At 42.0% G+C, this 12,344-nt stretch overlaps 1 protein-coding gene across 3 annotated transcripts in view; it reads right to left on the bottom strand.

Annotated features, from left to right (window-relative positions):
• The window catches only part of LOC115121390 (sortilin-like), a 37,975-nt gene that overhangs the window by 13,303 nt on the left and 12,328 nt on the right, over positions 1 to 12,344 (bottom strand). For all 3 annotated transcript variants that reach the window (XM_029650472.2, XM_029650471.2, XM_029650474.1), the window contains 3 exons: positions 12,079 to 12,181; positions 10,368 to 10,529; positions 7,461 to 7,534 (listed from right to left, as the gene is read on the bottom strand). In XM_029650472.2, coding sequence (XP_029506332.1) covers positions 7,461 to 7,534; positions 10,368 to 10,529; positions 12,079 to 12,181 — 339 coding nt within the window. The remainder of the gene's footprint in view (positions 1 to 7,460; positions 7,535 to 10,367; positions 10,530 to 12,078; positions 12,182 to 12,344) is intronic.

Raw genomic sequence — 12,344 nt, 5'->3', positions numbered from 1 at the left:
TAGCCTTTATAAACATGTACAAGCTGTCCCCCACACATTACTGTACAGATCCTAGCCTTTATAAACATGTACAAGCTGTCCCCCACACATTACTGTACAGATCCTAGCCTTTATAAACATGTACAAGCTGTCCCACATTACTGTACAGAACCTAGCCTTTATAAACATGTACAAGCTGTCCCCCACACATTACTGTACAGATCCTAGCCTTTATAAACATGTACAAGCTGTCCCACATTACTGTACAGAACCTAGCCTTTATAAACATGTACAAGCTGTCCCACATTACTGTACAGAACCTAGCCTTTATAAACATGTACAAGCTGTCCCCCAGACATTACTGTACAGATCCTAGCCTTTATAAACATGTACAAGCTGTCCCCCACACATTACTGTACAGATCCTAGCCTTTATAAACATGTACAAGCTGTCCCACATTACTGTACAGAACCATTACTGTACAGATCCTAGCCTTTATAAACATGTACAAGCTGTCCCACATTACTGTACAGAACCTAGCCTTTATAAACATGTACAAGCTGTCCCACATTACTGTACAGAACCTAGCCTTTAGAAACATGTACAAGCTGTCCCCCACACATTACTGTACAGAACCTAGCCTTTATAAACATGTACAAGCTGTCCCACATTACTGTACAGAACCTAGCCTTTATAAACATGTACAAGCTGTCCCCCACACATTACTGTACAGAACCTAGCCTTTATAAACATGTACAAGCTGTCCCACATTACTGTACATAACCTAGCCTTTGGAAACATGTACAAGCTGTCCCACATTACTGTACAGATCCTAGCCTTTATAAACATGTACAAGCTGTCCCCCACACATTACTGTACAGATCCTAGCCTTTATAAACATGTACAAGCTGTCCCCCACACATTACTGTACAGATCCTAGCCTTTGGAAACATGTACAAGCTGTCCCCCAGACATTACTGTACAGATCCTAGCCTTTATAAACATGTACAAGCTGTCCCCCACACATTACTCCTAGTACAGATTACTGTACAGATCCTAGCCTTTAGAAACATGTACAAGCTGTCCCCCAGACATTACTGTACAGATCCTAGCCTTTATAAACATGTACAAGCTGTCCCCCAGACATTACTGTACAGATCCTAGCCTTTATAAACATGTACAAGCTGTCCCAGACATTACTGTACAGATCCTAGCCTTTATAAACATGTACAAGCTGTCCCCCAGACATTACTGTACAGAACCTAGCCTTTGGAAACATGTACAAGCTGTCCCACATTACTGTACAGATCCTAGCCTTTATAAACATGTACAAGCTGTCCCCCACACATTACTGTACAGAACCTAGCCTTTGGAAACATTTTCAAAATAGCCAAACATGTTTTGTTGTAAGTACAGCACCATGGTCACTTTTTTTGAAACTATAGTGGAATAAAATATGACCTTGTTGAGGATATTCTTTGGGACACACTGGTAACAGTTGAAAATACGCTGCTCTTGCTGTACTAAAAAAAGACCTCGGTGACGCGTTTCATCATCTTAGCGGCTAATTGTCATGGTGCCACATGCCTACGGTTAGTTTACCACACGTCCCATCCCGCAGACGGTTAGAGCCGTGCCCTTCTCAAACAGGTACTTCGCGCCAACGGTTCCATTGTGCCGATCTTCAGAATCTCGTCATGTCCTAGTTTGGAATATAGGTCAAGCTAAACTATCAAGGTTAGGTTTCAAGGGACTGGGAAGAGAGGCTGGGTGGCGTGATATCGCTGTATGTGTTTCTGCCTGCCTTCGTGTGTGTGTGTGTGTGTGTGTGTGTGTGTGTGTGTGTGTGTGTGTGTGTGTGTGTGTGTGTGTGTGTGTACACTCAACACTACTGGTGCTGCAGCATTAGATAGTGAACCAGCGAAGGTAAACAAACAGAGCTAGTAGCGATGCCCTTTCATCACAGCTGGTACTGACTTGGCCCAGAGAACACCTAGTCTAACATGAACTAACAAAGGGCTTGGCCCAGAGAACACCTAGTCAAACACTAAACTAACAAAGGGCTTGGCCCAGTGAACACCTAGTCAAACATTAAACTAACAAAGGGCTTGGCCCAGAGAACACCTAGTCAAACACTAAACTAACAAAGGGCTTGGCCCATAGAACACCTAGTCAAACACTAAACTAACAAAGGGCTTGGCCCAGTGAACACCTAGTCAAACACTAAACTAACAAAGGGCTTGGCCCAGAGAACACCTAGTCAAACATGAACTAACAAAGGGCTTGGCCCAGAGAACACCTAGTCAAACATGAACTAACAAAGGGCTTGGCCCAGAGAACACCTAGTCAAACATTAAACTAACAAAGGGCTTGGCCCAGAGAACACCTAGTCAAACATTAAACTAACAAAGGGCTTGGCCCATAGAACACCTAGTCAAACACTAAACTAACAAAGGGCTTGGCTTAGTCAAACACTAAACTAACAAAGGGCTTGGCCCAGTGAACACCTAGTCAAACACTAAACTAACAAAGGGCTTGGCCCAGAGAACACCTAGTCAAACATTAAACTAACAAAGGGCTTGGCCCATAGAACACCTAGTCAAACACTAAACTAACAAAGGGCTTGGCCCAGTGAACACCTAGTCAAACATTAAACTAACAAAGGGCTTGGCCCAGAGAACACCTAGTCAAACACTAAACTAACAAAGGGCTTGGCCCATAGAACACCTAGTCAAACACTAAACTAACAAAGGGCTTGGCCCAGAGAACACCTAGTCAAACACTAAACTAACAAAGGGCTTGGCCCAGAGAACACCTAGTCAAACACTAAACTAACAAAGGGCTTGGCCCAGTGAACACCTAGTCAAACACTAAACTAACAAAGGGCTTGGCCCAGAGAACACCTAGTCAAACACTAAACTAACACAACTGCAATGCCAGTTTCCTGCCTGCTTCTACTGTTTGGCTGGTGCCCTGACAACAGTGGGGGAAGTACTGGATGTTTATTTAACATACTCAGGGGTGAAAGTAGATGTCATTTCTTCCTGACACGGGACAATCCTATGTGTGTATGAGCTCTCTGTGGGCCTAGTCTGTGGACTGGGCCTAGTCTGTGGACTGGGCCTAGTCTGTGCACTGGGCCTAGTCTGTGCACTGGGCCTAGTCTGTGCACTGGGCCTAGTCTGTGCACTGGGCCTAGTCGTGAAGATTTGTCATTTAACGTTTAAACTGCATTGCCTTTAATTGTGTCATAAACACAACCGGTCCGCACGTCTCGGTGTCGCCCACTCGACCTCTGACCTTGTCAGTGTTTTCATCTAAACACAGCACATTTTGGAACGTAGGCTATACCCCATTATACCCCACGGCTATACCCCATTATACCCCACGGCTATACCCCACGTTTATACCCCACGGCTATACCCCATTATACCCCATTATACCCCACGGCTATACCCCATTATACCCCACGTCTATACCCCACGGTTATACCCCATTATACCCCACGCTATACCCCATTATACCCCACGCCTATACGTTTATACCCCATTATACCCCACGCCTATTATACCCCATTATACCCCATTATACCCCACGGCTATACCCCATTATACCCCACGTCTATACCCCATTATACCCTATATACCCCACGACTATACCCCATTATACCCCACGTCTATACCCCATTATACCCCACGGCTATACCCCATTATACCCCATTATACCCCACGGCTATACCCCATTATACCCCACGTCTATACCCCATTATACCCCACGTCTATACCCCATTATACCCCACGTCTATACCCCATTATACCCCACGGCTATACCCCACGTATACCCCACGTTATACCCCTATACCCCACGTTATACCCCATTATACCCCACGGCTATACCCCATACCCCACGGCTATACTCCCACGCCTTATACCCCACGGCTTATACCCCACGTTATACCCCACGGCTATACCCCATTATACCCCACGGCTATACCCCACGTTTATACCCCACGGCTATACCCCACGTTTATACCCCACGTTTATACCCCACGTTTATACCCCACGTTATACCCCACGGCTATACCCCATTATACCCCACCTATACGGCTATACCCCACGTTTATACCCCACGTTTATACCCCACGGCTATACCCCACGGCTATACCCCATTATACCCCACGGCTATACCCCATTACCCTATACCCCCGGCTATACCCCATTATACCCCACGCCTATACCCCACGTTATACCCCACGGCTATACCCCACGCTATACCCCACGCCTATACCCCACGTATACCCCATTATACCCCACGTTTATACCCCACGTCTATACCCCATTATACCCCACGTTTATACCCCACGTCTATACCCCATTATACCCCACGTTTATACCCCACGTTTATACCCCACGGCTATACCCCACGGCTATACCCCATTATACCCCACGGCTATACCCCACGGCTATACCCCACGTTTATACCCCACGTCTATACCCCACGTCTATACCCCATTATACCCCACGTTTATACCCCACGTCTATACCCCATTATACCCCACGTTTATACCCCACGCTATACCCCATTATACCCCACGTTTATAATACCCCACGTACTATACCCCACGCCTATACCCCACGTTTATACCCCACGTACCCCACGTATACCCCATACCCCACACGTATACCCCATTATACCCCACGTTTACCCCACCCCCCACGTTTATACCCCACGGCTATACCCCATTATACCCCACGTTATACCCCACGCTATACCCCACGTCCATTATACCCCACGCTATACCCCACGTTTATACCCCACGTTTATACCCCACGTTTATACCCCACGCCCCATTATACCCCACGTTTATACCCCACGTTATACCCCATTATACCCCACGTTTATACCCCATTATACCCCACGTCTATACCCCACGTCTATACCCCACGTTTATACCCCACGGCTATACCCCATTATACCCCACGTTTATACCCCACGTTTATACCCCATTATACCCCACGTTTATACCCCATTATACCCCACGTTATACCCCATTATACCCCACGTTATTATACCCCACGCCTATACCCCCACGGCTTTTATACCCCACGTTTATACCCCACGGCTATACCCCCCACGTTTATACCCCACGTTTATACCCCACGTTTATACCCCATTATACCCCACGTTTATACCCCATACCCCATTATATACCCCACGGCTATACGCCTCTATACCCCACGGCTATACCCCACGTTTATACCCCACGGCCCCACGGCCCCCACGCTATACCCCATTATACCCCACGTTTATACCCCACGTTTATACCCCATTATACCCCACGTTTATACCCCATTATACCCCACGCCTATACCCCACCCCACGCTATTATATACCCCACGGCTATACCCCACGTTTATACCCCACGTTATACCCCACGTTACCCCACGTTTATACCCCACGTTTATACCCCATACGGCTATACCCCACGGCTATACCCCACGGTTATACCCCACGGCTATACCCCACGCTATACCCCATTATACCCCACGTCTATACCCCACGGCTATACCCCACGGCTATACCCCATTATACCCTACCCCACGTTTATACCCCATTATACCCCATACCCCACGTTTATACCCCACGTATACCCCACGTTTATACCCCATTATACCCCACGTTTATACCCCATTATACCCCACGGCTTATATACCCCACGTTTATACCCCATTATACCCCACGGCTATACCCCACCCCACGTCCCCACGTATACCCCACATTTATACCCCTATACCCCACGTCTATACCCCACGTTTATACCCCATTATACCCCACGTCTATACCCCATTATACCCCACGTCTATACCCCACGTTTATACCCCATTATACCCCACGTTTATACCCCACGGCTATACCCCATTATACCCCACGGCTATACCCCACGTTTATACCCCATTATACCCCACGTTTATACCCCATTATACCCCACGTCTATACCCCACGTTTATACCCCATTATACCCCACGGCTATACCCCACGTTTATACCCCACGTTTATACCCCACGGCTATACCCCACGTTTATACCCCACGGCTATACCCCATTATACCCCACGGCTTATACCCCACGGCTATACCCCACGTTTATACCCCACGTTTATACCCCACGGCTATACCCCACGTCTATACCCCACGGCTATACCCCACGGCTATACCCCACGTTTATACCCCACGGCTATACCCCACGGCTATACCCCACGGCTATACCCCACGTCTATACCCCACGTCTATACCCCACGGCTATACCCCACGGCTATACCCCACGGCTATACCCCACATTTTCAATTCCATTCATTCATTTTTCATGCCTCTGACATGCAGTAATGATAAATAGTAACGATATATAGTAATGGTAACGATAAAGAAATGATAAGTAACGACATCGTAATGATAAGTAACGATATAGTACTGATAAGTAACGATATAGTACTGATAAGTAATGATAAAGAAATGATAAGTAACGACATCGTAATGATAAGTAACGATATAGTACTGATAAGTAACGATATAGTACTGATAAGTAACGATATAGTACTGATAAGTAACGACATAGTACTGATAAGTAACGACATAGTACTGATAAGTAACGACATAGTACTGATAAGTAACGACATAGTAATGATAAGTAACGACATAGTAATGATAAGTAACGATATAGTACTGATAAGTAACGATGATAAATAGTAATGCTAAATAATTGTGTAAAAGCCAACAATTTTCTTGACATTGTGTTGTAGTTATTGTGATCAGCTCGTGTTTCACCTGTTTGGCGTACCCCACTATCTCTTTAACTGGGACGCCGTACCGGACCGTAACACCTTACTTTGACCCTTGAACTAAATGTAAAACTAAAATCGGCTAGCTGCCTGAGGGAGAAGAGGTCAAGAAAATATAATTCCACCAAATCAACCTCAGAGCTACTGCAGCTCTGAGGTTGATTTGGTGGAATTATATTTTCTTGACCTCTTCTCCCTCGAGAGGAAATTAACATTCAGTACAGTCTACATAACAATAGTGGTCATTATAGGAAATCAAAACAGACCGTGAACAATGGTATAACTGGCTGCTAATAGATCATATATATTATATTATAATATATATTATATATAATAAATAAATATATATATATATATATATATATATATAATAATATATATTATACTATATATAATAAATATATATTATATTATAATATATATTATATTATATTATATATAATAAATAAATAAATAAATATATATATATATATATTTATTTATTATATAATATATATTATAATATAATATATATTTATTATATATAGTATAATATATATTATTATATATAATATAATATATAACTATTACCCTGTGGCAACCATGTAAGGATGGGTTCTTCTGCTAACTCTATTCTTAATATATTTACCTAAAAAGTTGTCTCTTACCATTTGGCCAGACACACCATGTCGTGGATCTTCCTCCACTTCTCGCCAAAGTCCTCAGACAGCCAGAGTTCATTCTGGTAAAAGGGTTAAATGGTTAACAAGGGTATTCAAAATGCACACACACACACAAAAGATAATGGACGCCAGTAATGTTCTCAAGTTTTGTTTGGATTCCCACAGCTCAACTCTCCACCTCTGACACAGCTATTGCATCAGGCCTGCTATTGCGTCAGATCATGAAGGGATTTAGAGGGTCTTCACACTTAAAGACTTTCTGTTAAAATACTCTCTTTGAGCATGGGCTCAAAAAGTGTGACCGTTTCATATGCAACAAAATATTTCGTTGTGCGACCAGGAGTTTAATTTATTTTGGGAGCACAGTAGCACTAGGAAATAAATCTCCCAGATAATAATGGTTGTGGTGATAAGGCTTCCCTTGTATCATTGTTTCAGGACGGCCTTAAGAGAAACGAGTGCAGATTTCAAAAGCGTCATGGTTGCACCATCACTACAGTGAAAACGGCTTTGCTTTCAACCCGATCAGGGTCGAAAGATCTGACCCATATTACCGGCATCTTCCTGTAGCGAATTTAAAAAATAAAAATAAATGTAGAAACCATGTCATGGGCCGTTCTAAATCTACTCGTGTATCGTTAACACATTTAAATCGTATCGACAATTTAGGTTTTTATAATAAATGTATATGTCTTTACAGCATTATGTAATAGTATAGTAGTATGTAATAGTATGTAATAGTATAGTAGTATGTAATAGTATAGTAGTATGTAATAGTATAGCAGTATGTAATAGTATAGCAGTATGTAATAGTATAGCAGTATGTAATAGTATAGCAGTATGTAATAGTATAGTAGTATGTAATAGTATAGTAGTATGTAATAGTATGTAATAGTATAGTAGTATGTAATAGTATAGTAGTATGTAATAGTATAGTAGTATGTAATAGTTGTAGATGTCCTTCAGAAGTAGATTGAATTCGTACAGGCCCAATAGGCTGAATCTCAATCCATTATAAAACAATATTTTTTTAAAGTATTTTCTGGTGCTCCTAAATTTCATGTGGTGCTCCTAAATTTCATGTGGTGCTCCTAAATTTCATGTGGTGCTCCTAAATTTCATGTGGTGCTCCTTACTTTGTTAAGTAGGAAGCACCAGTGCTACTAATTTATAAATGTTTAAAAAATGTAGAGTCCTGCTCGTCCGACAGTCGCTCCCCCGCTGTCGGGGCAGTGTAAACAGAATTGTCTCATTGAGCCAACACTCTTACAACGTGTATATATATATCTTTTTTTTTAAATCGCAGAGCAATGTTTTTGAAACAACTGAAATGTACAGACATTTTGAAGACTTGTCTTAAGTTTTTTACTTGAATTGTAGTAACAGGCTGTTTCATTTTGAAATTGTCGCCGTAGCTTTAAATCCCAACAGCATTTTTTTGTTGTTGCTTGCAGGCAATAAAGAAACTCCCCCGGTGAATCATCAACGTTTTCAATGGAAATGTGATTTTACCTCATATAATGACTTCCATGATATTGATCAAATGAAGCCTGCTTTGTTCTAAGGTCACTTTGATATGCCAGTGTAAGAGTACATACAGTCCCTTCGGAATGTATTCAGACCCTGAGACTTTTTCCACCTTTTGTTACGTTACAGCTTTATTCTAAAATGGATTAAATAAATGAAAATTCCTCAGCAATCAACACACAATACCCCATAATGACATCACAATACCCCATGATGACATCACAATACCCCATAATGACATCACAATACCCCATAATGACATCACAATACCCCATGATGACATCACAATACCCCATAATGACATCACAATACCCCATAATGACATCACAATACCCCATAATGACATCACAATACCCCATAATGACATCACAATACCCCATAATGACATCACAAGTCAGTTAAGAACAAATTCTTATTGACAATGATGGCCTACCCCGGCCAAACCCGGACGACGCTGGGCCAATTGTGCGCCGCCCTATGGGACTCCCAATCACAGCCAGATGTGATGCAGCCTGGATTCGAACCAGGGACTGTAGTGATGCCTCTTGCACTGCCTCTTGCACTGAGATGCAGTGCCTTAGAACGCTGCGCCACTCTGGTTCAGAACAGTTAACCCTCCAGTGTATATTTAGCTTTTATTATAATTATTTTTGATGTGATATGAAAGTAAAAGGGCTTTATGTTTCTAGAATCGTATCACAATTGAGAATGGATTCACGTTTAGATGGCTGTTTTGGCTGCCAGAGCCAGTCTACCTCTGAACCATATCACACTCTTTAATAATGTAACAATTCACAAGTATGTGCAGACAATTAAAGGGTTTATTTTCTTGTCTGTACACATTAAATTAGCTGACATTACACAGCTAACTCCTGCTAGATAGCTACAGTGCCTTCAAGAAAGGATTCATACCCCTTGCCTTATTCAACATTTTGTTGTGTTACAGCCCAAATTTAAAATGGATTCAATTGAGATGACATATTGATTATATTATTTTATATTTGGGGGGGTTGGGGACCCCCAGAGCAAGGCGGGGGGGGGCACGGGCTTGGATTGTTAAATAGTTTGTGCTTAATGGCTAGTGGCTACTGTGATATTTACAGTAAATTTGAGCTGCGACCCAAGAATGTCACGTTTCCAGACACAACAAAAGGCTAAGGCAAGGATGTAATATGAATTGGCCACTCCTCAGACTCTCCTTTATCTCTTGTAGTGGGAATAAGGCCATAGATAAAGTACTGATAACTTGTGTGAGCTGATGGGTCTGGGTGTTAGGAGAAGTAAGAATATTTTGTATTACTCCTCAACTTCCATAAGCAAGCACACACACACACACACACAAAACACGCTGACCCCCCCACTCACAGTGTTGCTGATGACCAGGAGAACGTTGGCGTCTATGGGGTTGTATATGATCTGCATCAGGGGGTTGAAAGGAAGGTCCTGCTGCTCAAAGCTGTTCCCAAAGTCTCTGGAGATAAAGATACGAGATCCCAGGCTGCCAGACACATCACCTGTCAGGATCACCTGAGAGGAGCAGGGCAGGCTAACCAAATTAACTCCTAGAACTATTCGGAACACTAACCAAATGAACTCCTAGAACTATTCGGAACACTAACCAAATTAACTCCTAGAACTATTCGGAACACTAACCAAATTAACTCCTAGAACTATTCCAGACACAACACTAACCAAATTAACTCCTAGAACTATTCGGAACACTAACCAAATTAACTCCTAGAACTATTCGGAACACTAACCAAATTAACTCCTAGAACTATTCGGAACACTAACCAAATTAACTCCTAGAACTATTCGGAACACTAACCAAATTACTAACCAAATTAACTCCCTGCCTGTGCCATTAAAACTAAACATCCTAACCAAATTAACTCCTAGAACTATTTGGAACATCAAACACTAACCAAATTAACTCCTAGAACTATTCGGAACATCGAACACTAACCAAATGAACTCCTAGAACTATTCGGAACACTAACCAAATGAACTCCTAGAACTATTCGGAACACTAACCAAATGAACTCCTAGAACTATTCGGAACACTAACCAAATTAACTCCTAGAACTATTCGGAACACTAACCAAATTAACTCCTAGAACTATTCGGAACACTAACCAAATTAACTCCTAGAACTATTGAACACTAAATTGGCTCCTAGAACACTAACCAAATGAACTCCTAGAACTATTCGGAACACTAACCAAATTAACTCCTAGAACTATTCGGAACACTAACCAAATTAACTCCTAGAACTATTCGGAACACTAACCAAATTAACTCCTAGAACTATTCGGAACACTAACCAAATTAACTCCTAGAACTATTCGGAACACTAACCAAATTAACTCCTAGAACTATTCGGAACACTAACCAAATTAACTCCTAGAACTATTCGGAACACTAACCAAATTAACTCCTAGAACTATTCGGAACATCAAACACTAACCAAATTAACTCCTAGAACTATTCGGAACACTAACCAAATTAACTCCTAGAACTATTCGGAACACTAACCAAATTAACTCCTAGAACTATTCGGAACACTAACCAAATTAACTCCTAGAACTATTCGAACATCAAAACACTAACCAAATTAACTCCTAGAACTATTCGGAACATCAAACACTAACCAAATTAACTCCTAGAACTATTCGGAACATCAAACACTAACCAAATTAACTCCTAGAACTATTCGGAACATCAAACACTAACCAAATTAACTCCAAGAACTATTCGGAAAATCGAACACTAACCAAATGAACTCCTAGAACTATTCGGAACACTAACCAAATGAACTCCTAGAACTATTCGGAACATCGAACACTAACCAAATTAACTCCTAGAACTATTGGGAACATCGAACAGCTTTTTTTTTGCTACATACGGAGACATCCCATATTATAAGCTTAGAAAAGTAACTAAGCTTTCAGTAAAAGTAACTAAGCTTTCAGTAAAAGTAACTAAGCTTTCAGTAAAAGTGTTGCCATTATTTTCCATTATAGGCCATGACCATGTTAAGCTAGTTCACGGGTTTTAAACACGAAACGAGTCATACCTTCCCAGAGTTCTCTGGTCCGATGGCGATGCCGAACTCTGTCCGGATGAAAGTGTTGTTGATGAGGTTTGTGACATCCTGGAACGACTTCCCGTAGTTCTCACTGAGGAGGCAGAGAAGGAGGTGAGACGGTCAAATAGGACACGTTCTTGTCCAAATACACGAATATACTTTAAAATATTTAACCAGTTGTCAGCTCAAATAATAGCTGTATTCTTACGCGGACATTCTTGAGACATAACTGGTGGTGAATAGCAACATGAAGA

Source organism: Oncorhynchus nerka, linkage group LG20 (assembly GCF_034236695.1).
Source record: "Oncorhynchus nerka isolate Pitt River linkage group LG20, Oner_Uvic_2.0, whole genome shotgun sequence".
Classification (NCBI taxonomy): domain Eukaryota; kingdom Metazoa; phylum Chordata; class Actinopteri; order Salmoniformes; family Salmonidae; genus Oncorhynchus; species Oncorhynchus nerka.
Note: the sequence above shows the minus strand (reverse complement) of the source record. Positions and strands in the feature narration are given on the sequence as shown.